Source organism: Orcinus orca, chromosome 9, assembly GCF_937001465.1.
Source record: "Orcinus orca chromosome 9, mOrcOrc1.1, whole genome shotgun sequence".
Lineage (NCBI taxonomy): Eukaryota > Metazoa > Chordata > Mammalia > Artiodactyla > Delphinidae > Orcinus > Orcinus orca.
The window spans coordinates 98288742-98316606 of NC_064567.1; the positions used below are offsets into that span (position 1 = coordinate 98288742).

The 27865-nt window shown below is 54.3% G+C and overlaps 1 protein-coding gene across 6 annotated transcripts in view; it reads right to left on the bottom strand.

The window, feature by feature from the left end:
• TNS3 (tensin 3) overlaps nucleotides 1-27865 on the bottom strand; it is a 226677-nt gene that overhangs the window by 67786 nt on the left and 131026 nt on the right. For 5 of the 6 annotated variants that reach the window (XM_033411317.2, XM_033411313.2, XM_033411316.2 and 2 more), the window contains 3 exons: nucleotides 27649-27714; nucleotides 26606-26710; nucleotides 5167-6426 (listed from right to left, as the gene is read on the bottom strand). In XM_033411317.2, the coding sequence (XP_033267208.2) occupies nucleotides 5167-6426; nucleotides 26606-26710; nucleotides 27649-27714 (1431 nt within the window). The remainder of the gene's footprint in view (nucleotides 1-5166; nucleotides 6427-26605; nucleotides 26711-27648; nucleotides 27715-27865) is intronic. The other variant, XM_049714879.1, reaches the window with a different exon arrangement.

Genomic DNA, 27865 nt, shown 5'->3' on the forward strand with positions numbered 1-27865 from the left:
CACTGTGCCACCAGGGAAGCCCCTTTAACATATAATTTAAACTGACAGGCTTTCCACTATCAATTACTGAAAGTTGATATACTGTGAATTTCCTTCAGCATAAATGAGCTCTCTGCCACGGAGCACTCATGCAGGGATGTCTGTCTGTCTGCAGAAGCACATGGGGAGCCCAGGCACAGTGTCCTAGTGCCATCTGCAAGCAGAACACGGGGTCTGCCAGGGTCCGACAATTGTGGGTTGTGGGTTGATGTACCATGAATAAAATATTTTGACAACAGGAAACAAGGAGCCCATAGGTATGAGGAGAACAGAGCTGGCTTCCTGCCATCCATGGATTCATAAACTTCACAGATTGAGTCATTTCTTTTGTTGCTTGGGTACTATCAGTTGAAATCTCCCCTCATTTAAAAAATGTGATCCAAGAAACCCACCGCTGAGCAGGGCTGCAGTGCAGCTGGGCGACCTGGGGGCTGGGGCGGCATGAGGCCACAGCAGCGCCCAGACGGGCTGTGGCTGAAGCACGGTCTGGTGTCAGCCCAGAGCAGGGGAGCTGCAGAGGTGCTGAGCGCCTACAGGGAGTGAAACGCCACCACATCTCAACCCATTTTACAAGGTCTCCCAGGGCTTTCTGAGGCCCCACCTCTGAGGGGCCACTCTCGCCTCGTGGGTGGGGACTGGCTCCCTACACTGCCCATGATAAACCTCGCTAAGGTCCCCGTGCCAATTCAGCAGAGACACATGGGTCTTTGGAGGGTCACCTGCATTTCCACCAACACCAGATCCCCTCTATTTACAAACATTCCACGTGTCAGGAAACAAAATGAGTAAGTCACTGGCACTGCCCTCCAGGGGTTTTGATCTGGTGGCAAAAACTGAGTTTAGTGGAATAAGGGCTCAGCCATGAGATGCATAGTGAGACAGATGGACGCTGTTTACACATTATGGTGGGCATGTAGGTCAGGCGTGATGCAGACAAGCTTCAACATAGCGCCTAGAACAGGGCAGGAGCTGTGTGGCAGTGGTCACTATCATCTTTACCATCACCATCACCACCATCATCACCATCACCACCATCACCATCACCACCATCATCACCATCACCACCATCATCACCGTCACCACCATCACCACCATCATCACCATCAACACCATCATCACCATCACCATCACCACCATCACCACCACCATCATCATCATCACCACCATCACCCTCACCACCATCATCACCATCACCACCATCATTATCCCTACCACCACCACCATCCTCACCAGTATTATTATTGTGCTGATAGCAAGTAGACTTTCTCAGAAGATGCTTAGCCTTCACAAATAATTCTCATCTCAGAAATAACCAGAGCCACAGTGGGCATGCTGCTGCCTGCAGAGCTGGTGCAACGTGAGCTGTGCAGGACATGCGGCAGGCCCCAGAAGGAGCTCCAGGTAATACCATTCCCAACTCTCTACCACCAGATAAGTGGTGGTCTTTCTCATGGTCAGGACATGATCTGCAAAGAGTGAAGGATTTCAGTAACTTCAGGGTGCTGAGGTCTCTGCGACACACCTTTATTTACAGCCAGAATTAAGACACTGTGCAGCAGTCAGCATCTGGAGGCAAGATGCAAGGCAGGCCAGGGAGGGTCTCCCGTAGAAGATACAGCGTCTTGGAACTTTCCGGCCTACTTCCCATTTGTGTGCAAGACTTGAGGCCACTCTGGTCAGATACTGCCCCACATCAATAGGGCTGAGCCTCAGGCACACAGACATGGGACAATGCATCTGTGGCATGACAGCCACCATCCTGGGAATGTCATGGAGCCTTTCAGATTCATCGTCCCCTTCCTACTCAGCACGGTAGAACCGACAGCCACATGTGGACCAGCTCAGCTCGGCAGCCCTGGCCTCCCCCACCTAGGGGATGGATGTGTGACATCTTCCAAGCACAGGTTTCCAGCAACCCCAAACCTTCTGGAATGTTCCACAACTCAGAATCAGTTGGTTGGTGGTACACTTTTATGACTTTCCGTGCCATCCAGTGATTTTTTTTTTTCTGCTGCTGGCTGATCTAGCTTTTTGCAACCGAGAGGTGTCAATACTGACATTTAAATATTAAAATCAAATGGGCTCCAGTGTCCTCTATACCAGCCAGGGAGGGAAGGAAGTTCTCTCTCCACCTCAATTCAAGTGGCCGAAAGCTACAGACGTGCACATTCTTTTGATGGGATTTCTATCGATACAAGATGTCCCGGAATGAGAGCCAGAAGTCTGCATGCAGGCTGTTCTGAGAACCCTTTACACCGTCCAGATCCTTTTCATCAATGTAGTGCAAGTCTCAAAGGCACTACACTTCCCGGCTTGGCACTCTCCTAAAACAGGAGCTGACTCTGGAGTTGAAAGCCAAGCTCCGGGTCAGAAGGCCAGTCCTCGTGCTGTGAGCTATGAGCTGCCCCGCCGGCAGGTGCTCATCGCTGCTCAGGCCTCCTACCAGAAGTTCACGTGCAAATTTCAGAAAGGTCTCAGAAGATTAGCACACACATTGCTTATACCTAATCTACTGACATCACCATAGTTTTAAAAGTATAAAAGAAAACCGGCAAAAGCCCGAGGTTCCTATCAAACATGAATGGATTAATAAACACTCTAACTGAATTTGCATAATTAATAACCTAACGTGCTAAATTTTACGGGTCTGTTGAAATATTCAAGTCCTTTAATTTAAAAAATGTCATTATTTTTGTAAGACAAGGAACTAGAAAAGATCTAAAATTAATATTCCAATAATTACAGCGATGAGTTTATCAGGTAATTTAAGAATAGCTAACGAAAGGGTGGAGGAAATGAAGAGACTTTCTAACATCCCAGGCTCTATGTTTTATTGCTACAAGAATAAAGGAGAAGTTGTCACTAGGGACTGAGTTCCATCAACTGGAAAACAAATGAACTAAAGGAGGCTGTCAGACTGTAACCTGAGCCTTGGAATCCTTTTCCCCCTATACACTCAGCTGCTTCCAACTGCTTCCAAATCTCAAAGGAGGTTTTAATCCAAAAAAAAAGGTTTCTGGTTTTAATTTTTCCAAGCAATTTCTTTTAAGTAGGTTTGGTGAGATAAGAGACAGGATGAAGATAGCTTTGTTCCCAATGAAACCTTTTTTTTTTTTTTTTAAAGAAGACGTTGGGGGTAGGAGTTTATAAATTAATTTATTTATTTTTGCTGTGTTGGGTCTTCGTTTCTGTGCGAGGGCTTTCTCTAGTTGCGGCGAGCGGGGGCCACGCTTCATTGCGGTGCGCGGGCCTCTCACTATCACGGCCTCTCTTGTTGCGGAGCACAGGCTCCAGACGCGCAGGCTCAGTAGCTGTGGCTCACGGGCCCAGTCGCTCCGCGGTATGTGGGAATCTCCCAGACCAGGGCTCAAACCTGTGTCCCCTGCATTAGCAGGCAGATTCGCAACCACTGCGCCACCAGGGAAGCCCCTGAAACCTTTTTTAAACTCAGAATCTCCTGAATGTGTCTGATTCTATGAATTCATACATCCAAACCCTTCCAACTATTTAGATGCTGCTATTACTACCGTTGTCCTACGGCTACAGGGTAGAGTGATAATCTACTCCCAGGAGGCTCTTCCAGCTCCGTCCAGCTCCAAGTTACTTACATCCAGGGCCACAGGTACTCAGGGAAGAGGGGATGCCACACACTTATGATCCAGGTACCCTACAGGGGCGTGCGGACCAGCACGTCCTGCACTTCCGCCAGCCGGGTACGTGATACGGTTTCTTTTAACAGATAGAGTGAACAGAAATTCAGAGACTACATCCTTAACCCAAAGCCACACAGTCAGCCAAATGCACAGCTAAGCAGGACCATGGTCTGCAAAGCTCAGGTAACCCAGGCCATCTGGACCCGGGGGGTGGGGGTGGGGGGTCTGAAATCCACTCCATCTGACTGCAAAGCGGGCAGGGCCTCTGGGTGCAGCCACAGGGGCTGAATCCTGCTCTACTGCGAATGACCTATGTGACCTTGGGCAGGCCACTTCCTGACACCTCTGGAAACTCAACTGTAAGACAGGATCCGCCCCTGTAGCCGAGGGGCCTAAGAAGATGAAAGGGCCCCGAGAACAGTGCCTGCGGGAAGAGCGGCACCCCTGCCCCATCATCACCCTGGCTCGGCGCTCAGGGTCAGACCCGGGAGTAGGGGGAGGCGACAGAGCTCTTCCTCTGTCACCCCTCCTGTCTTTACTTCTGGAGACAGGGCCTTTAGGGAACCAGCTGCTGCCCCAGAGGTGGACGCACGCCAACACGCCGACGCGGGAGGGCCTGGCCTCACTCTCAGTCCCGAGGTGACCTCTGGGTCCTTGCAGCGCCACACCTCCCCCAGACCCCAGCAGGCCTGGACGTCTGCCTTGGCCCCATCCGCCTCCTCTGTGTGGAAGCTTCTAGACGGACACTCCATTCCTTGACCCGGACACCCCACCTCTGTCCCAGTGCCCCCGGCCTGCGGGGCACCCTCCCAGGCCGCCCTGGCCAGCTCTCCGGGGCCCACAGCCTCTGCTTCACCAACGTGGAGAGCCTGTCACAGGCCGGATCCCAACTCCCTGCCCCACGTCCACTCAGCCGTACACCCAGAGGCCACCTCTGTCTACCACAGCTACCCCCAGCCTTCCCAGGTCTCGCAGGTGGGCAGGAAGGCCTGGCCCTGGCCTTGCACAGCCGTGCCCTAAGGGTGAGAGCCTGCACAGTGCCCACCTCCTACCCAGGACAGCCCCCAGAGCTGCCGGGTGCACACAGGGACGCCCTCAGGGCCCGCGACCCTGCAGCCGGGCCTGGTGGCCGGGATTCCCGCCGCGCCTCTCGGCCCCGACTCTCCGGAACCTGCCCCTCTGGCATCCCTGCCACTGCCCGCCTCCAGCCACCCCCATGGCCCTGGCTCTCCAGCTCGCAGGCTGCTGCCCCACGGACAGCCTTCCCGTCCCCTGCATGGCCAGCCAGGAGATATCTTCGGTACCTGGAGTGCATGGTTACCTGCCTGTCCCCACGAGGCTGTGCCCAGGGCCCCAACCGTCCTCCTCATTCCCCTCCCCCGGACCCTGTGTCGAGCCCGGCGCTCTTCCATAAATCCCCATTCTGCAAAACACAGACCCGGGCAAGCATGCATCCCACGGAACAGCGGCTCACCTTGCCTCGCGGGGGCCCTGCCAGGGCCTTCTCCCGTGTCCTGCAGGCGGCCACTCGCCCGCAGCCCGCCGCCCACACCGTCTGGGGCTGCGGGGCCGTTGGCCTGGCTACCCAGCATGTTCACGTGGGTGGGGATGGGCTCAAAGGTGGGGTCCAGCTCCAAGATCAGCCTGTTGAGCTGCTCGATGGACTGGTCGATGTCCAGGGTGGGTGAGCCAGGGGAAGGGTCTGTGCTCAGCTCCGGGCCAGTACCATTCACGACTCTGACATCTGGAATCCTGGGTTTGAGCGCTGCTTTGCCGGGAGGGGGTCTCTGCGTGTCGGGGGGATGTGGCCCGGGGCCTATGCCCCTCTGGACGGCCACTCTGCTGCTGGTCCCCCGGGTAGGGGTTAGCGGGACCCTAGGCTGGGTCTGCGCCAGGCCGGAACCGTCAGCGGTGCCGCGGCCGCCGAGCCTGGCCTCCCCGTCGGGGGTGAAGCCGTACTGGTGAGCGGCCACCATCTGCTGCTGGCGCACCCAGGTCTGCGTGGAGTAGCTGCTCTGCCCGTAGGCCTGCGTCGGGGCGGGCACGGAGGGCTTCCTGAGCACAGGCTGCGGCGGCTTGGGCTCGCGGCTCCCGAAAGCCTGCTCGCGCTCGTACGGGGGCTCCACGGCGAAGCCCAGATCGGGGGCAAGAGCGCCGTGCTGATCGTCGCCCGCGGCGCTGCTGCATCCATCAGACAGGAGGGAGTTCTGGCTGCTCTGGTGGCAGGTGAAGGGGCCCAGGTGGGCTGACTGGTGGCCCTCGGAGGAGGAGAGGGTCCCGATGCTGTCCACACTGTGCAGGTCGTGGCTGGGCATCTCGTCGTCCAGGATGTCCGTCTCTCGGTCCTTGGGGGTGCTGTCTCCGTTCACGTGGACCTGGGCCGGTACGACGTGGCGGGTCCCGCTGTACTTGCTGCAAGCATCACTCATGTCCTTGAGGGGGCTTCCAGAATCTTCGAGACCAAAGCCACTGAGCAGCTGATCCAGCTCGGCCTTTTCTTGGGGGCTCAGGCCCCTCTTGGGTCCCGGAGCCAGGTGCTCCTCGGTCCTGTCGGTCCTCACCGAGGCCGTGGAGTGGCCCGAGTCACTGCTGACAGACAGGGTGTGGTCGCTGTGGTCTGGGCTGCTGGCGGCCGGGACAGCGGGGGACCCACCTGGGACACTGGGATCCGAGGTGCTCTTCTTTCCCACCTTGGCATAAAGGCTGCCGTCCACAGGGCCCTGCGTGTGCACCACTGGTGGGGAGAAAAGGAGAGACGGAGAGATGGGCTGTAAGTCAAGGACGGAAAGGGGTTCGCACTCTTGGAACAGGCCTATGTTTCTGTCTGAACAAACAAACGGATTCACAGCAGACAACTTAGAACAATCGGGGCCAAAGATGCCTCTAGGGTCCCCCAATTCTACATACACTCCTGCGAAGCAAACGCCAATGAAAAACCCTGAATAATCAAACATTTTCAGGCCCTGAATTGCTTCTACATTTTTATGCAAAGAGAACGGTCATGTAGAGAACCTCTGGGCCTCTCCACACTGGACTCGTCTTGCCTCGAGGGCTCACTGTTGGTGGGGTCCTTAGTTTGAAAGCTGAACACGGCACTGCCCACAAATCTCTAAGACTCAAGGATGGGTGGCGCCTGTGACAGGAGAGAGCTTCTGTCAGCATCTATGAAGCGGCCTCCAGGGATGTGGGTGACAGTCCTTGGTAAGCGGGACATCTGATTTAGGAGCCTGCTGTCCTCAACCTTCTGAGATCCTCTGAAACCTAAATATGCGACTCAACGAAAAGAGAAAACACAGGAACTCGTCCCGGCCCTGCCTCCCCGTTAGGGCAGCATCTCTGGGCCAAGGAGGTGCTGATAAAGACACGGCAGGACCTCAGAACACAGAAGGGGAAGCACTGATCTCCACGCGTCAGGACGGCCGAGAAAACAAAATGAGGCCTCAGAGGCAGATGGGAAGAGCGCTCCTATTAGTCCTGGCTGCGGCAGTCACCACTCCCTGGCTCACAGCAAAGAGCCGGGAGGGCACCCAACAGCACAAGAGAGCTTGAGGTCAGCACCTCCCTCCCGCTCCATCCTCCTCTGCCTCCCTGTTTGCCCAACTGTGAAATTGCCGGCATACCACCACAATAACGGAGCTGCAGAGGGCTTGACCCACGCTGTCTGGGGTCCTGGGAGCCACTGCATGCCGGCAGCAACCGGGCCTGGAGCCGCTCTGGAGGGACCCGGCTCGGCTCTGGCCCTGGTGGGCTGCGTGCACTCCACCATCAGCAGCTTCCGGCTTTTTTAAAAAAACACCGGGGGGACACGCCAGGACAGAGATCTGTGGGGTATCTGGGGGTGCTGTGCTGAGAGCACATGCGAGCCCGGCTTCCTTCTTATCTCAACTGTGCCCGAGAGGAAGAAGCGGGGCTAGAAGTGATGGGGGATGGCAACCAAACACCGGAGTGCAGGCCGGTATGAATCTCAGCGACCCTCACCTTAACGCAGCGCCTGGTGGGGAGGGCTGGGGGGAGAAATGATACATAAAATACGGTAAATAAACCAAGTCTTCAAGGCAGGCAACTGGTGACGTGAGCATCTAAGTCAGAGGCAGGAGCTGGATGCAGCTGCGGGGTAACTGGGGCAGGTGTCAATGACAGCCGGTGGCCACAGAGCACTATCACGGGGTGTGCACTCAGCACATTTCCTCTAACCTTCTAGCATATTCCCCTTCTAAAGAAAAAGAATTGATGCTGAAAGAGCATCAGTAACTTGCCCAAGGTCAAGGGGAAGCCCAGGTGGGACCAGAACCCATGCTCTCTGGCTCTGCAGCCTGGGAGCCCTTGGCCGCCCGGGGCCCTGCTCACAAAGAGGTAGCACTCGGTCATGATGCTCTGCGTGGGGTCAGCGAGTGACCCAAAGGTGCCAGGGGGAGGACCTGCTGCACCCAGCTTTGCACACAAGGACCCCGGAATGAGCGCCCCCAAGTTACAGGGCACCTGCAAACGTCACCCCTACAACCGTGGAAGTGCAGAATCAACCCATGTGTGAGCCACTAGGTCATCACGCTTAGGACGCTGCTGGGCTCACGCAGAACGGCCCGTGGGTGAAGAGGGAGCTGGAGCGTCAAACAGACGCCAGTTCAAGTCCTGGCTCTACCCCAGCCCGGCCTGGGGCCACCAACCCTGTGTTGGACACGGGCACTGAAAGTCACAGCACACAGATGAGTGTCCTTCTAGCCCTTCTAGCCTTCTAACGTGGCTTCTGTGGGAGACCCTCTGTGGCCAGGAAAACTCAACTAAGGCAAGACGTGGGGAACCAGGTGTTTCCCTTCTATTCTGCAGAGAGAGCAGGAGAGCTCACTCCCCTCTGTAAGAATCCCAGTCCCACCAGAGCGGAGGGGAGGCCAGGACAGACGACCAGCACACAGCCAGCCAGTGGGGATTTCTAGAAACAGATGTCCATGCGTCCATGACTCAAGTCCTTCTCCCTGAATCTAAATGAAAACGGACTGGCGCAATGAGTTAAGGGGAAACAAGGAAGCCAAGAAGCAGCTGTACAAAGATTCTTCTGATTTAAATTCACGCAGTGCCCGTTAATCATTTTGAGTAGAACCCCGTGGCGACCCCACGTGAGGGACAGTCCATAGGGCCTGCAGGAAACGGAACAGGACATTTCCCCTTGGCTGCGAGCTACGAGTAATCCCATTCTTATTATTTTTATTAGTAGCAGAAATCTTAAAATGATAATAAACGCATTAAAAAACAGCCCGCTTGCCACGGACTAAACACTGGCTCTGTGCGAGGCCGGGCACTGGGCACTTCGGCCTTGGTCTCATGGGCTCTCAGAGCTGCTCGGGGTGGGGGGGGTGGCGAGACACCACCGCAGACCCTTTGCTAAACGCCCTACCACACACACGGGTGACTGTCTATGTCAGAAAATGTCCGGTAAATGGTATATCTATAGGAAAAGGATACGAACCATCTCCGAGAATCCTCAAAGTCAGACTCGCCCAAACTTCTGAATCACTTTGTAGGAGCTCAAATCTTCCCAAAGGCACAGGGCCTCTGGGGGGCTGTCCAGGGGCCTCCAGAGACACCCTACTGCACCCATGCTTTGTGATCCCGGGGAGTGTGGGAGTCAGACTTGGGGTGAGGAGGAAAAGGGGCCTCCGGTACCCGCTGTCGCTGCCCTGCACTCTTTGCAAAAGGACTCGGACTGAGTTTCCCTGCACCCGGAGATGGACTCCTGTTCTGCATTTACTCTGTACTTTCCTGGCCAGGACATTTGGACTGTTCGATCCCCTGATTCTTCACTTATAAAAGGGAATAATTAGTCTTATCTTTCAATGCACTTATAAGAATTAGAGAACATATATAAAGAACCCAGGACCTAGGCTCCTGAGATGGGTAGCCATAATTATCTTTTTTTTTAATTTTATGTATTTATTTATTTTATTTTTGGCTGCGTTGGGTCTTTGTTGCTGCGCGCGGGCTTTCTCTAGTTGCAGTGAGCGGGGGCTACTCTTCGTTGCAGTACACGGGCTTCTCATTGCGGTGGCTTCTCTTGCTGCAGAGCACGGGCTCTAGGCAAGTGGGCTTCAGTAGTTGTGGCTCGCAGGCTCTAGAGCGCAGGCTCAGTAGTTGTGGCGCACGGGCTCAGTTGCTCCGCGACATGTGGGATCTTCCCGAACCAGGGCTCAAACCCGTGTCCCCTGCACTGGCAGGCGGATTCTTAACCACTGCGCCACCAGGGAAGTCCTGAGGGTAGCCATAATTATTAAAAGCCCCTTCCAAGGTGGACAAGGCCTGGCATTCCCTGACTGTGCTCATTTCTTCCCTGTCCACCTTGCTGCTCCCAGACCACAGCAGGCACTCCCCTGCCCCAGGGCCTTTGCTCGTGCCGTTCTCTGCCTGCTGGGTGTTTGTCTGTGGCACACACCTACCTTCAGACCTACTGCAGACTGTCTCCCCCACAAGAATGTGGGCTCCAGGAGGGCAGGGTTTGTTTTTTGCTCCCTGTGGTGTCCCCAGCATTAGGAACCAGCCCCTGGCACCCAGTGGGCACCGAGTACTGACAGACTGAATGCTCTGGCTTGTTCTCACAGGACAAAGCCTGGGGAGCTATTTTGGAAAGATGTTCAGCTGCCTTAGCTGGTTAAAAGACTAAAAATAACTAACCAACCTTCTGAAGGTAGAAGTGCCCATAGCCCTTGGCCACCTGCAGGCCCAGGGCCTCCGCTCCCCAGACGTCATAACCACCTCTCCCCCAGGTAGACCGCACAGCCCCAGCGAGTGGGCCTTCAAATGCAACCCGACTGGAAAGACGCCGAAGTCAACGAGTGGATTCCAAAATGTCAAAGAAAACAAAAGGTGCAAACCTAATTGTGACCCAGTGTGCAGGCAGAGGGGCAAAGGTCCGAGGGACGTCTGAGCACTACCTGTGCAGCCACAGGACTGCGGGTGTGAAGAGGGCAAGACAGAGCCCTGGCATACAGTAGGTGCATAACAATGGCACCGCATCTTTGCTGTTTCCCGTCTCCTCCATCCTCCTGCCATTAAGATGGACCTTCCCAAGCAGGTTCGTCCCCACAGCTGCAGGGATGGGCGGGGTGCACCCACCTACTCATGGCCCGCCTCTAAACCACATCTAGAGAAGGGCGACCTTGCCTACGGGGCTGGTGTTTTGTTTTCTGAGACCCCATGTGAAAACTGCAGGGTGAGAGCAATGAAAACAGAATCACAGCCAGGGACAAAAGTTATCTGGGGGGCGTGGGGGAGGGGGTCACTGCACGACTGACTGACTGCCAAACCCTCCATGGAAAGTGAGACGCAAGCCCCAGCCTTGGTGTATGAAGCCCCCCAAAACTCTGCTCAGTCTCTAAGGACACCCTGACTTAATTGATGGTACAGTGCCCCTTTTAATTCAGATTTGGAAAAGTGATGCAGAAAGTAATTTTCAGAGAACCGATAGAGCCAAACTCCCTCTGTGATCCCTGGCACGGCTGGGGTCCCACTGCCACCACCAAGGGCTCCCAGGGGAAAGGAGGTGGGACCCCTGGGGTGAAGGAGGCTTGTGGGTATGAAGCTCAGCTCCATCTCGGAGCTCAGAGTGCTATCAAAGCTGGGGTGAGCGCGGGGCCAGCAGAAGACGTCTGGAAGGCATTCACTTCATCCGCCCCTTGCATCCTTTTGTAGATTTAAATGACCCATTTTAACTTTGTGCTTCCAGCTCAAGGGGAGTTTGGGGGAACTGAATGAATCCTCATTCTGCAGATGAAGACCCCAATCTCCAGATAGAGATGTGACCCGCCCAGGACCCCCAGCTTTTCCACTGCAGATGCAGGACAAGAGCCTTTGCCTGTGCCAGTGCAGGATCAACCACTTGCTCTGTGTCCTGTCCCTTCCCGCCATCCCTGCCCCACCGACCAGAACCCAGGGCCCCTTCCAAAAGGAGGCCTGTGAGTTTTCTGGTAATGATTTCCCTGCATCCGGGGGCCTAGTTAAAAATCAAACAAATGTTAACTACGGCTCTGATCGCTTCCGCTGAATGACACACCAGGAAGGTTCCCATCTGGAAAAGAACCAGAAGAAAGAGAAGAGCCAGTGGACATTCTTGCCTCGTTAAAGGGCAGAAGCCGAAGCACGGACTCCCCGCCCCTGCTCCGCTACCGTGTGCCGGTTCCCTGCCCGTTCCCACCCGACTTTTGAAACGGGGCTATCTCACAAGAAGGAAAAGAGACACCCCCCCAATATTTCAAAAGTAAGCAAAGAAAATGAGGCACACCTAAAAAAAAAAAACGAAAACATTCCTTCTCATCCTGGCTGAACGCAGATTAACCGATGCCCACCTGTGCTCACAGGTATGCGCTCACAGGTGTGTGAAGAATTAGCCAAAGGGAAGGCAGCATCTCAGCTCCACCGCCATCCGAGCACCAACCACTCGGCTACCAAGAGGGTGTAGAACTGATCTGCAGTCAGTTCAGCTGTCCCCTGGGCCTGATGCCAAAACAAAAAATCCATTTCAAACCAAAGAGCAAACCTGAGGGCTTCGTTAAGCTCGCTGAAATCTTTCTTTCTTCTATATACTGACTCTATGCATCTTATGTTTTACTTTTGTGAAAGGTTTGCTTGAAAAGCAACTTTTCATTTCAAAAGAGCTAACAGGATCCTCCCTGCAAGTCTTCAACAGAGAAAAACAGAAAACTCCTCTCCAGGAACGGTCGCACGAGTTTACTGCGCACTCGCCACGGCTGCTAGTGATTTGTTGACGGAGATCGAAATGGAATACTCAGTAGAGTCCCGACTACATGCTGGGATGAACCAGCCTGGGGAACAGGGAGAGGGGTCAAGATACGGAGGGCGGCAGGCACACTTCACGGCATCTGACGGGTTAGCAGAGGCAGAAAGAGAGAGCAGGATTGCAAGAAGGGATGCATCTGGGAACAGCGGCTCTCAGGTGAGGCTGCAAGGAATCGTTATTTCTATCATCAGAGAAAGAGAGAATGCAGGAAAGCCGTCTCCTGCAATGGGGCTGACACTCTAAAGACAAAGGCTCTGTTTAAGCACCTCTTATGTGCCAGGACACCGTCACGCTCCAGGGATGGACCGCACTTAATTCCCCAAGCAATCCTGTGAGGCAGTAATCGACAAGCCCATCTTATAGATGAGAAAACAGAGGCTCAGAGAGGTTATGCTAATATTTAAGATAATAAAAGGCTACTGAATAGATCATCTGGAATTCAAACCTACCTCTGCCCTACTCTCAATTCCATGCTTTCTGTTTTTTTAAAACACTGGAATTCTAAACCTGACCAACCACTTTACTGTGAAATTAACAATTTAATTTCGGAAAGGAATTTCCCTAAATGTTTTCTTTTTACACACACACACAAAAACACTCCTTAGAAACTACTTAAGCACTCTGTTTTCCTCCCTAACTCCCGAAACGGTGCACTGTCGGGACAGGATCCTGTGTTTTGAGGCTGCCGGGGTGATGATGGCAGTGTTATGTCTGTTTCCTAGGCTACAGCAGCAGGAGCCATGGCAGGCTGCGCGTTTCTGTCCTTACAATGAATGAGCTGTTCCCGGGTACACCACTTGGTCCCTGCCTACCGCACCCACAGCCCCTTGGGAGCCCTGATAAAGGGAAGGCTCCCCGCCCACGCTGACTCAGCAGGAGACAGGCTGCGTCTCCGGGCGCAGACCGCTGAGCAGTCGGTCACTCCCGCCTCCTGCGGCCGGCCCCGCGTGGACCACCTCCAGCTCGCCCCTCCAATCGGCTCACTCACTACTCGAGGCCACTCAGCTAAACCAACTGACCCCATCAACATGTCCCAATACCAGACGCCATGAGTCTACCAGCCGCGGGCTTCCCGGGAAAAGTGTCTGAGAAGAAAGAAAGACAAATGATGCCATCACCTGCAACTACACCCAAAGCACTGAGTGAGCAGCCGGACTCCAGAGGCTTCCACGGACATCCTGAGGGAAGAGATCGGGGGCAGGCACTGGGCTCGCGGCAGGGAGGCTGCTACAAAGGGCCACCAGGGATGATTGGGGTGACAGACGTGTTCTTTGTCTTAGCTGTGGTGGGAGCTGCAGGATAGGAAGTCAAACCCCTAGATGCACAGTAAACAGAGTGAACTTCACTCTATGTATGTATTGGGTTGGCCAAAAACTTTGTTCGGGTGTCTCCATGCTACAAAAAACCCAAACGAACTTCCTGGCCAACCCAATAAATTACACCTCGATTTTTAAAAAGGTCATGAAATCAAGACAGAAATGAGGCTCACAGTGCAATGCACCACCCCCCATGCACTGTGTCCGCCTGCCCCCTCCTGCCCCCCCATCTCCTTTTCTCTCTGCTCCTGCCCCCGCCGCCTTGAATTCCTCCACTTTCTCCCTCTCTTCCAGGACCTTCCTTCCTCCTCCTAGACTCCCTGAGATGGTGAGAGCTCTCTCCTCTTCGGGGTAGTTGTCAGGGTCCCTTCGTGCCCCCCTTGTGGCATAGAGCTTGTTTTAACTTTTTCACTGGAGTGATTTATGTGCACATCCTCAGTCCCCTTCTGGACTTTCTGGCATAATCCACCTGGGTGTGAATCCTAATTAAAAATCCTCCCCGCGGCTGTGTGACCTTGGGCGAGTTACTCAACCTCTCTGTGCTTCACTTCCCTTATTGGAAAAGTTGCCAGGCAACAGGTGTTTGATGAGGTCTGCCCCAGGATCACCATGGCGACTCGGTGAGACCAAACACAAAGGGAAAAGCACAGGTGGGCACTGGGTGAACACTGTCCCTGCCCATCCCCACAGTTGTCCTGGTGATTCAGGGTTCCTGTCCGTGTTCCCTCCAGCCCAGCGCCTGGGGAATGATAAGAATGCCTCGTGCTGTCCCGTTAATGAGTATTCTTGACTCAGCCTGACTGACCTTACACTTCGGAATTATGTTGAAGAATTGCTTTTTAATAGAGACCTAAAGTAAAAGATGGAATTTTACAAAACCTATCTGAAGGTTCTATAACCCAAACTGCACAGCGCGGCCCTCCGGCCGGCCAAGCAGCCCACCTCCAGCTCTCACCAGCTGTAAAACATTGTTCGAGCCACGTGATCTGCTCGGCTTCTCAGCTTCCTCTGGGACCAATAACCACGAGGACAAAAGCGGTAGCAGTAAGCTAGCTGAGTGACGCCGAGGGCCTCTGCATCGTCTCAGTGGGCTCACCACAAACTCGCCTCTGCTGAAGCCGCGCGGTCGTGGGAACTGTGCCCCGTTCCACAGGGCTCAGAGGAAGGATGACAGCCACATGGGCGGATCTTCCAAAGCACACCCAGGGGCCTTCCTTACCTCTGCACATCTCGGGACCCTCACCCTAGTGGTTAGAGACCGTTTCTCCCAGACCTGCTGCAGCGGCTCTGACTGACCAGCTGTGGAACCGGCGACAAACTGCCCAGCTTTCAATTTTGAGAATGGGCCCTGGCACTGGCCCAGTCCTGCAAGATGTCGAGGAGCAGGCGAGCATCTCAGTGCCTGCTGTGTGGTGTGCAGGCAGAGGGGGCACCTGAGGTCCCAGTCTCTGAGGCCTGGCGAGCACTGCCACAGAGCAAAGCAGCTGGAAGGGGGATGGGCCCAGGGCAGGAGGCTGGGCTGGGCGGGGTCAGTGACCCTCAGAGCTGCAGGTGGCTCTGGAAGTGTCCCAGGGATGCCTCTTCCCTTGGGGGCCTGTGGAGGCTGCAGAACCTTCACAATCAGGAGAAACACCCAGGCTTGGCCGGCGTCCCTCTCAGCGGAGTCCTTGTCATCTCACCAAGTCAATGAGACTGCCCTGTGTTTGTACTGAATTAGTTCCTATTCCAAAACTATCGAGAGCTAAGAAAGGATGGCCAACTGGGGCCTCTGAGAATATTACCTTTAGCCTACAACAGCACAGACGGTGACTGATACGTCACAGGGGAGGTGAAAGGTGCCTTCTACCCCTAAACAAAAAGGCAGAAGATGGTGATTAGCTGCTAGGAACCCCAGGGGTGTGAGAGCCTGGCCCGAGCCCCTCCTCAGACCGAGTTCCAGAAATAACTCCACAGAGCACGGCGCGTCTCTGGATATGCTATCCTCATACCTTGCGAGCAAACGCCTGCCCGAACCCCCGAACCCAAAACTACCCCACTGAATGCCAGGTGGGGAAGTGGCACCTGGCCTGCCAGGAGGGCAGATGGAAACCGCTCCCTTGGGAGCCAAGTCGAGCTCTGTGTAAATGTTTTCTAAAACCGAGGCAGGCTATAAATTCTTGAAAAAAAACAGTGAGAGCAGGAGGGGGGGCGTTCCAGCCAGAGAGGCACAGGGCTGTCCAGGAAGGGACGCGCCAATGTCAGGGCCCAGCACCTGGGAAGCTGGAGCCACACCGATTCCAAGCGCTCCTGGCGGTCCCCTGGGCGAGGCCCGGAATGCTGTGATAAAGGAGCGCTGGGCTTCACAGTGGGGAGGCAGCAGGCGTGTCCCGGCCGCAGTGACCATGCCCCAGACAACCATGCCCCAGACACGATGCTGGCAGGACCACTCCTAAGGGGGCCCCTCTCCTGTCCAACCAACACCCCAGCTCGGGCCATCCTGTCGAGGGTGCTTATCTTGGCCGCCGATTCCCTTCCAGGCACTCCAGTGAAAACAGGAGGTCCTGCGGCCCCACTCAGAGGCCACCTGGGCCAGCCAGCCGCAGAGCCGGCCACGGGCTTCTGCACATAAACCCCACTTCAAACCATCACTGAATCTCCAAGGGCAGAAGCAGCTAAGACTCCTCTAAACTGCAAACAGTCTTCCCGGAGGCCTCCCTGGCCTCCCCTCTTGCCAGGTTAAAACTGCTGTTCAGCTCGTTCCTCACCAACGAACACCCTCTCCTCTCCCGGGAGCGCCATCCTATCCCTCTGGTACTTTTTCTGGCTGGCAACTCTCTGGTCTCAACTGAGGGTCTCTGCAGCCTAGCAGAAGCCGTGCACACACGCACGCACACATGCACACACATGCTCCCTGCTCACCTTCCTTCCAGACAGCCCTGCGGCTTGTTCAGCCCACATCTGTTGGGCCCTGAAGAAAGCCTTCAACCCCAGAACGCAGCATTCCGGGATGGGGGCATGTGTCCCCCGCAGGGACCCAGCCTCCCTCTCTAGGTAGTGGAAGGTGGAAGATCTTGTTAGCTAAGAAAAGGACTTTGGTTCCACCCAAAAAGGCCAGTGCGATGTAAACACGAGGGCGGGGTTTCCTGCAATCAGGTTTAGTGAAATTTGAACCCTGGAGGCTCAGGAGGCGGGGAAAAGGCTTCTATTCGAGAGCCACCCAGCGGGACCAGTGTTCCCTTCCAAGCTTCCCGGGCTGACAAGCTGACGTGCAGAGCCAGCACCAAGCTGCCTGGGTTTACAAAGCACAGTTTCAGCATCGCTTGCTTTCTTCGGCATATCTGCCAGGAAGTCTTAGCCTTTACACCCTCCATCTCCTGGGGCTGTGTCTCTCTTTCAAGCTCGATGTGGCCAAGTTCACTGTCAGTGTTAACTGCACACGGCCTATCTTTCGGGGATTCCTCGCACACCCAGACCTCCACGTGCTGCCCAGCAGCACCGCTGCACCTCAGGCCTCTTCATGTGCAACTTAGGTGGGCTTCAGCGCACGGTTTCCCCCTGTGCTTTGATCGCGTGTTGGTCACAGCACAGCCAAACGCTCCGAGTCTTAAATGAACCTAAGACACCAGAGCAAACAAGCAAAGCCGTTCTGATGCCTCCAGGGTCCCACAGCACAACTGGAACCTTCACAAACGTCACCACCCAGTCAGCCTGAGGGGGGACACGGGACAGAGCCAGCAGGTCCCAGACACAGATTTCCCCAACAAACCCCCAAACGGCCACCAAGGCACAGGTTACACCTGTGCTCAGGAGAAAGCGTCTCTTTTATTGCGGAACACAATGCACTGCTTGTGCAAGAAGGTCTATTCAGTTTGGTGTTCGGCAAAGGGTCCTGACCAACCCCCGTTCCTGTCGAGGGAACTGACATCATTGTGCCCACTCTGCAAATAACACGGTCACTGCAATAAAGGAAGTGACTAACTGATCACACAATACTTTGCGTCAAAGAATTCACATCAAAAGAAAAGACGTTAGAAACGGAAATCTGAAAGATCTGCTTTGAGGACTGAGAAAAATGGGGCCTGGCCGCGTTGCAGCACGTCCAGAGGGCGTGGAGGTCCTAGCCTTCTACAGGAGAGAGTCTTCAGGTCAGACCTCTGCATCCCAAAGCTGACAATCGTGTGAAGAAAACATAGAATAAGGAACCGACAATGAGGAAGAGACAGAAACAGCCGTACCCCAGCCAGTGGTCTCTTTTCTCCATTTCTAACAGAACGAAGCTGCGTGACTAGCTGTGTGTCAGAAGAAGCCTGGCCTTTCGTGTGGCTCAGTTTCTACTGCGTGGGGCGCAGGGTGGGTTTTCCTCATGTTGACGGCAGCTTCACAAATGAACCACGACAGCCTCCATGAATGCATGGCAACTGGCACCAGTGTGACCTTCAGATCTTGGCAGTTGTGCGGCTACTCGCGCCCAAAACACCGTCATGTTTCCTCCGCTCCCACCTGTGGGTTTCCATCACACAGAGCCCATTCAGGCTGTTAGTGTCAGCCTCTCCTGAAACAACATGGTCTTGGGACACTCTGCTGATGTGTGGCCAAAAGGGAGCCCTGTGGCTCAGTGTTTTTGAAAGGCCTCAAACCTTTCAAAGCTACAGAGGTAGAATTTTGTGCGTGGGGTGACCTAACTGATACTGAAAAAGACTTGGTGGGTTCCCGAATGTTCCTGGGAGGAGTCGGCAAAGTGGGACAGGAGACCCGCAGAACGTTCAGTGTCATTCCTGGTGTGATACCCATAAAGACAGAAGAAATATCCAGAAAAGGAAAACCAACTGGGACTAAAAGAAGTGGAAATTTCACAAAGTAGTAGGAAACATCGGCAGTGTAAGAACAGCCCAAGGTCAAAACATGTATAAGAAGGCTCACAACAGCATTAATCACAATAGCCAAAAGGTGGAAGTAACCCTCATGCCCACCTGCTGATGAATGAACCAACACAATGGGGTCTAGCCACACTTTGGAACATTATTCGGCCGTGAAAAAGGAGGGAAGTACCGAAACAAAACGAATGAACGCTCAAATCATCAGGCAACGTGAAAGACACCTGTCACAAAAAGCCACACACTGTGTGAAATGTCCAGACGAGGGAAATTCATAGAGAAGGAAGACGAGGTCACCTGGGGCTGGAAGAGAAGGACTGGGGAGTGACTGCCAGTGGGCACGGGCTTTCATTTGGGGCTGACAGAAATGTTCTGGAATTAGAAAGTGGTGACAGTTGCCTGGCCAGACCCGGCCCCAGGCCCCAGAGGGACAGCTGCCCACCACGAGGCCGGAAGAGGTACCTCTGCCCCCGCCCCACTCCTTCCAAAACTCCTTTCCCTCTGGAAGCCCATGCTTTCCCTCCAGCCCCTCCTGAAGTACCTGCTTGGACTCCTAGAGCTACAGGACATAGAGTCTGACCCCAGGAACACCCTCATTGCCACCATCAATACCGTCGCCAAGAGAGCATCCCAATAAATGGCAGAGACCCATTTATTTAAAAGGAATAGGCACGTGATAACTGTCTCTACAGAGACAAAATAAAGGATTTTCCCAGCTGCCCCTTCTTACAAAACACCTCCCTTTTCCCTTAATTCATGGGGAACTTTTCCCTCTTGAGGACCCCTGGGTCCGCTCCAATTTGCAGCCCTTTCCAAAGGGAGCGTGTGATAAAGTCACATCCGTGGGATCTGAAAGCCCACCCCCTCCATTCGGTAAGTCTGAAGAGACGGGAGGCAGGGTGACACTGCAACCACATCAGGCACGAGATGGAAGGAGGGGATGCGTGCACGTGCTGGGAGGAGGACGCTTACGTGCAGCTCAGCCCCTTTCTCTCTCAGGCTTTTGCTTCTGGTGGTCAAACACTTCAAGTCTGGAGTCATTCCCGTATTGGTGACATTGCCAAAATGCCTGAGCCCTGTCTTGGCAGAAATGCACCAGCAGGCTCTGCAGGGAAGGCTGCAATCCTGCCCGTTATTGAGGAAGTTCTCCCCACGGAGGACACAGAAGGAAATTCACCAGATTGGATCTGAGCTTAACTCACCCAGCCAATGTGCCACTGCCCAGGCCGGGAGGGAAGCGGCCGGGAGGGGCTCGACTGAGATGCAATCTGGTAAAAGTGGGTCTGCAAGAGCTTTTAAACAAGGGGACAGGAAACAAACCCCTCCCCACGCCACATGTACACACGCTCTGAGTTCACTCTCACGTACAAGTTGTGTGACTTGGGGTTTTAGGGAAACCAGGGGGTCGGGCCCACTTCTAGTTTCATCTCTCAGAGAACCCACCAGCCGCTGGTCCCCAAGGCAGGGCGCCAGTGACAGAGTGCTCCAGAGACGGGATGCAGGGCACGGGCGGGGATCCCCGGGTGCCTGCTGCTACAGCAGGTGCAGCATCGAAGGGCAGGAGCGATGCCGACGCCCGTCATAAAGGGCAGGAGGAAAAAGTGAGAGCGGGAAAAACATCCACTTGGCTGGAGTCTAGGGAGGTACTGGAGCTGCGGGCAGGTCAACAGCCACCTGCCTTTCAGAACCCTGCCCCAGAGCACAGGACACGCTCGCTCCTGCGGTGGGTCCCACAGGACACGCTCACTCCTGCGGTGGGTCCCACAGGACACGCTCGCTCCTGCGGTGGGTCCCACAGGGATGGGGGCAAGTTGGGGGCCAAGGACCCCGGTGACATCAAGCCAACTCTCAGTGCCTCTGTTCACGGTCTGTCCTGGGGTGATGCTACTTAATGCTTCTAGCCATCCCCGGGAGACTGACACGGGCTACTTCATGCAAACTCGTCCAGGACGACATGAATTCTGAGTCGATCTCTCTGACACCACTTGGGCTGGAAAAGCAATGGATTCTGAGATGGCAGCTCAGGGCCGGTCGTGACTCATTACCAGCTTCTGACATCGCACTTAACTCTTCTGACAGGATCCAGTCCATTTCAAAACGCTAACGCCCGAAGGACTTTACGGTTCTTAGCACAGATGGTGAGACTCTTGTATTTCAGATAAGATGTAGCCACGGCCCTCCATCCCAACCGCTGCCTGAAAGCCCTTATCAGGGGAGGATTAACTCTGGGTCAGGGGTTCACACCTGGAAGGGGACCTGGCAAGGCCAGGGGGTCAGAGGCTATAAATCAAGAGAGCACAAGGAGGGTGCTTGCTGAGGTCCGAGCGAGAGGCCCACCTCATCCATCTACACGCAGATGCCATCAGCATTTGACACAGCGTGGGCCGGGTCAACGCCGTCACTCTGCTCCGTCAAAGCAAGCCATGCTCGGAAAAGCCTGGCTGGGCGCAGGATCTAAGCAAGTTCTTCTCAGTCCGGATACAGAGAGTGGAGGCGTTCAGGGAGTGGTGGCCGTGGCCAGACACTGATGACACATACACACACATGCGCACACACACACATACACACATGTACACTGATGAGGCAGCCCCTACGTTCTGGAAGCTCAGCCAGCAGCGTTCCCAGTCTGCCAGCGGGGAGCCTGGCCTTGGACAGAGAACAGATCCAGGACCTAAGGTCCAATCCCCCAGGTTCCAGTGGACCCTCCTTCTGCTAAGTCACCAAAGCTTGCTTTGCTTTTCCAAATCTCAACACCCAACCACAACTTCTGGGAAGAAATGCTTTCAAATCCACGTTCAAAATGGCAACACCTAAATGTCACAAATGGACCTGGTACTTCTAACTCTGCACACACCCGTGGCCAGCCGCTTCCTGACCCAACGTGTCAGCAGGCCAACTGCCGCAGGATCTGCAGAGCGTCCTGCCTGGGAGAGTGAGAGGACTGCATCTTATTGTGAAGATGGTGAGAAATCTAAGTCTCCCTTTCCTGCAACCAGCCCCCATGAAGCTCTGGGACAACTGTGGTCACCTGGGAGGCCGAGTCTGACTACAGGATGTTTATAAGGTAGCAGCTTGAAGTAGCAGAACCAAAACCTGGGGGACGGTGGCCCCCGTCTATGCAACCTTGGATCCATGAGTTTCACCGGTGGCCAGAAACTCATTCATTGGTTAAAGCCAGGAACAGAGGAAAGGGGGGCACAGCGAGGCTTCATGCCCAACCGTGGGCTGTTCTGGAAGCTTCCCTGCCCCAACCCCTGAGCTGAATCTGGCGGAGAGTCTTAGTCACCTACCTCCTAAATAGGAAACCGCCTACTGCCCACCCAGAGCCACACCCGAGTCCAGGGCCTCCAGAAGCCTCGTCACTGCTGCCCTCCTGTCCAGGCCCTGACACCGCCCTTCACCCAGCGCCTGCCGCCTCCTGCAGCGCGCCTGCAATGAGGCAGGTACACGCCGGGCTCCCCCACGCCCCCTTCCCGCACCCCTGCCTACAAGAGCCGTCTTCTTCCTGCATCTCCCTCGAATACACAGGCTGAGCAGCTGCTTCTCTTCCATACTTCCCTAATTCCTGGTACCTAGTCCTCCCAAGGCACATGGGGCATCTTATGGCCACTGCTGAGGTAGACAGAGAGATAGGTACACATACACACACTTGCGCACACATCCACATCCACACATGTACACATAAACACACATATGTACACACGAACACACATACACACCATGTGTGTTAAACACATACACATATATACACATATATATGCACACGCATACATCTATACATACATATATACACACTCACATATATGCACACACACATATGCACACACACATATGCACACATACATACACAAATACACACATAGGTATGTCTGCTTATTTTCTCTCCCTGAGCTCAACACAGCATCAGAAACACGGCAGCCCCTAAGGAAATCTGAGACGCGTGAAAAAGGGCAAATATATGTAGAATAGAAAAGAACTCCCAGAGCTGGGGTTATCTCTAGGATGATCTAATTAAAATAGGCCATTTCAGACAAGCACGTGCCTTGTGGAGCGAGACAGAAAGAGCAGGAGAGCAGCCCCAGAGCCGCAGCCCTCGTGGGAGAGAGGGGCGGGGCTGTGCGCACTTGCTTTGCTGGGATCCTGCGTCACTCCCGGCCTCCAGCGGGGGCTCAACACTGCCTCTGGGCGTGGCACCCCGAGTCCAGGGACCCGTGCGGTGCGGTGGGCACCCCCCCAGCCATCACAGCCTGCTGGCGCAACGCGCTCTGTGCCACGAGAAGTTGTAGCAGCAGCGACATTCATCGTTGAGCAGCGTCAGCACCAAGATGAGAGACGGGAACAGAAAGGTTTTCTGGGTGGAACAGAAAAGTCACCAGAGCCGAGAGCAAGGCCCTACTTGGTGTCGCCATGCTGTGCTGCCACCTGACCGTGAAGGGAAAGACAGACACGTGCTTCTCCCACATCTCAGGGTGCCACACACCTTCACCGACCTCATGTTAGACCAGGGTCTCCATCAATCTCTGGGCTTCAGAGGAAGTGATCACACTGTTTATAGGACCCCGTCATCTGAAGGATGTGCTCAGTGCCTCGTGCTGACCATTTCACTGCATCCTCTCAGCAGCTCTGGAGCTACACTATTCCCACCGTGCAGAGGAGGAAAGGACACAGTAACTTGTCCAAGGCCACACAGCACAGGCAGAGAGGCAGGAAAACAAACCCAGGCAGCTGGGGCAGAGCTGTGACTCTTAGACCTCCCTGGGACGGGCCGGTTGTGGTCCCTGGGCGCAGAGGACTTAGCCCCGCGGGAGGGACAAAAGGAACAGAAACAGTAAGTACAGCCAATCCCCATCATTCATGATTCCATATCTGAAAATTCACCTGCTCACTAAGAATTCCTTACTTGTAACCCTCAAATCAATACACACAGCATTTTCGTGGTCACTCACTGACATGCACAGAGTGGTAGAAGTTTCCCGGGTCCCACACACAGGCTCGTAGCTGTGGTGGAACAAAGGGACCCCTGCCTTCTCCTTTCAGCTCTCACACCATAAAGTGGCCTTCTCCAGGCCTATTTCATGCCACACTTTTTGCATTTCCGTGCACTTTGTCGGTGCTTTTTCTATTTACAGTGGCCCCCCAGCAAAGTGCTTAAGCGCTGTTCCACAGAGCCGGACGCCACGAGGTGCCTTATGGAGGAAACACGGGTGTAGATCAGCTCTGCTCAGGCATGAGTTACAGGGCTGCCAGCCAGGAGTTCAATATTAATGAACCACCAATATAGAGTCGGTAAGGTGTCTTTAGACAGAACAGCGCTCGCTGCCCTGTCCTGTCACCCGACGCAAGTGGGGCTGCCCAACGCAGCTCAACTCCATTTCCTAGGCCCCGAGCAGACGGCTCACCGTGCAGCCGGCCCCCGAGGGCAGCGCCCAGAGATGGTCAAGCCCACTGGGGTAGACAGTCACATCTGTCCAGAAGCTCGCCACCCGGTGCCCTAGAAATATATCTTTTCTCCTCAAACTGTCTAGAGGGGATTATGCTGTCCGCAGGCCTCACCCTGGCCCAGGCACCAGCAGGTTTTCAGCTGGAAGGATGAGGTTTGCACCAAATAGCAGTGGGGTCAAACAGGCCCAGACTTGAGTCTCGTTTCCACGGTCTCTGTCCTGCGTGATCTCGAACACACGACAACTCACTCAGCTTCACCCGTGATCACCAAGAGTACACCACCCCGAATGGCTACCAGGACCCCTCACCAATGTCTAGCTTTTGATTTCTCTTGGGAACTGCCCCCTTTATCTCTAAAATGGGTCACAGGTTCGATGTGGATTAAATAAAATGGCATAGGAGAGGCTCCGGCAGGCTGCCCCGCTGTCTGCCCTCACCCCTTCCAACACCTCTCTCCTTGAAATAGCGCCCCACGAAATGCTGATGGGGGAGCGGGACCCCCATCGCCCCGCCAGGGCCACAGAGCCAGGAGCAGAGGAGTGACTCTCCACAATGAAGACAGGACACTTGGAATCACTTGTCCACATCCTCACTCAGACATAACAGGGGGGTCAAGGTCCCTGACAGAAGGCCACCGTGGAGGGTCCATTCCAGGACAGCAGGGATTTCCAAAGATAAATACAGCTTGCGTGTGTTTTTGGGTTTTTTTTTTTTTTTCAATCAGTAGGGACTAGGGATGGAAGTGCAGATAGAAGAGGGCTGCAGCATCATTTTCTAGCCAAAAGACACGGTTCCACAGGCTACCAAACCCTGGAGAGAGTTTTGCCCTGATGGAAGCGTGGCTGAGACTCTGTTTCCTGCCGGCCAAGGGCCCCGCCTTGGCAGGTCTGGGGGCCCAGCTGCGCCTTCCTCCAGGGACCCAAGCAAGGGGCTGCAGCTCCAGGTGAGAGCTAAGGGCATCAGGAATGAGTTCGCCGATGCAGGTCACCCTCACCGAGGAGCCCTGGAGAGCTGGGGAAAGGGAGGGAACTTCAGGAAGGGTAATGTTTCCATGTGAGGGAAGCTGTGTCTGCTTCCTGGAAGGTGGCTATGCAAGGGGCTGCAGGGCCTTGGCAGCAGGGGCCACAGAGGCAGCACTTAACAACCATGAGAACTCGGAACACCACATGAGTTCCACCGAGATCAAGTGCAATTGAGGAGGGGCCAGATCGGGGTAGGGTATTAAGGGGTACAAACTATTATGTATATAATGAACAAGCTACAGGATATATTGTACAGCACAGGGAATAGAGCCAATATTCTATAATAACTAGAAATGGAGTATAACCTTTCAAAATTGTAAATCACTACGTCGTACACCTGTAACTTATATAATATTGTACATCAAGTATACCTCAATTTTGGCTTCCCTGGTGGCGCAGTGGTTGAGAGTCCGCCTGCCGATGCAGGAGACACGGGTTCGTGCCCCAGTCCGGGAGGATCCCACATGCCGCGGAGCGGCTGGGCCCGTGAGCCATGGCTGCTGAGCCTGCACGTCCGGAGCCTGTGCTCCGGATATATACCTCAATTTTGAAAAAAGGTAGATTCGAGAGGTCTAAGAAAAAAAATCAAGAGCTCCTGGGAACCCCTCTGATGGAATGCAGTGTGGTGGGTGTACCAGGCACTGGAACAGTGCTTAGAGGTATGTGCAGATGCTTGTCAGGGGCTCCAAGGGAGCAGTCAGGTGATGAAACCAGACAGGGGCCACCCCTGCCGTGAAACACACAGACGGCATTTAGAAACCGCGCCTGAAGTACGATAGTGACGCGGGCTTCACCTCTAGACAGCAGGAGGGTCTGCATCGCAAAAATACTGACACGAGCCCAGACATCCCCGGTGGACAAGTAGAGGAGCCTCACGCCCCCTGGCGTGGACCGCAGACATCCCCAGCCGCCGGTCCCTGCGAGCCCAGAGATGCACAAAGATGGGCACTGGCGGAGTTACCTCCACAAGACTTGCTTTCAGCTATTTAATGTCTGGATGAAAGTAACTGGACAAAAATGTTCTGATTTTTCTCTCCCAAATCAGGTCTGTTCTCAGCTGGTGGTTGAAAAAGACGAAAGGCCAGTGTTCTCAAGTGCCTAGAAGAAGACTGATCCCTCTTCTTTGAAATCAGCCTCCAGGGGCTTCTTTCTATAAACCTGGCAGATGCCCCCCTTCATTCCTTTCCTCCTTCATGATACTTGTGACCCAAACTGCATATCCCGTGGCAAAGAGAGAATATGTTTGAGAGAGACAGACTCACAAAAACAGAGATTAAATGATGCAGCCATACAACCAGGACACCAGTGCAATGAGCAAACAGAAATAAAACCAAGCCTGATTCCCACGAGTGCCCTCAGACTCACAACGGCAGGGGTCCTGGACGGCAGGGTTCCCAGCCTCCAAGCAGACTGCAAGGAGATTTCTGATCTAAACGTAAACAGGCTGCTTTTTCTGGGCCCTCTTCTCTGGTAACTGACACAAGGTAACCAGACTCACCTTCACCGTCTGCACTCAGGTTCTCGTACGAGTCCCAGCGGATCAGCGGGTCTGCCGTGTTGAAGTCCACAATCACCCCGTGGTCGTTTTGCAAATGCTCACACCCTGCAGGGCGGTGGGATGGGGGCAAGTTAGTTAGAGAGAAGCCGGTGCCTCTGGGCATCTGCCAGCGATGAGGCAGAGAGGCCGCCACATCTGAGTGTCCAAGCCCAGCCCCCTCCCACAAGCCCTCCAGTCATCAGAGCTGCTGTGCACTGTTTGGGATGAACTGAACAACAGTGAACACCACTTGGCAGAAAGGAAAGACGAACATCGGTCCTCCACCCCACCGGGTACGGGGCTCTGGGCGCTGTCTCTGCACTAAGGGATCACCCGGATGGCTTGGCAGGTCAAGGACCCAGAGGATCGGCCTCAGGGCAGGTGGACGGAAGGGGCAGGTTTGGGCCCTCCCTCGAGGCTCCCTGATCATTCTGAGGATGTCAGGAGGGTTCTTACCCCACAGCCTTGCATTTAATAGTTCACGCCTAAATCTATGGCACTGGGCACAGAAGTAGGGTGCTTCTTTTCCACAGCTATTAAAAACTGAATTAAAACTTTCACGAGTGTGGACCTTGGTGATGGAAATGAACCATGTGCCTCCACGACAAAGGGACTGATTTCCCTTTAAATGTATTCTTAGAAGAAAGGAGAGAGTCTGTTTTGCTCATAAATATTTGCAGTCTACTATATTTCTAATCCTCTGTAAAAACATGTCGCTGTTTGTTGAGGGAGAAGTAAACAGGGCATCAAGACACAGCCCCGGTCCTAAGGTTGGGCCCTTCCTTGGGTGAGTCACACCACCTCTGGGGTCTTATTGACCCACCCGGGCCCTACTGTCTCTAAGGCAATGCCCTCCCACTGTCTAATATCCCACTATTTTTTAAAATATATTATATTTCCAATTCTGTGCAGAGGTGGGAAGCCAGACAGAGGCCCCAGCCTATGCACCACCCAACCAGGTCAGCATCCTGCCCCCTGGTTGCAGCATTCTGCATTCTACCCACCTTGAATCTTCTCAGGAGTGGCTGAGAAGACTAACTCAATCTTCCCATTATCAGGAAAACGGTCATCTAAAAAAGAAATCTTACGTCAACAAATTTGGAGACAATGAGACGGGAAAGGGTGGATGAATTTTGTCCTCATATTCCAACCAGGACAACACCCTTCCCAAATCTCCAACAGAGCACCAATGACAGAGGAAGTATCAGTAGTTTCACCGTT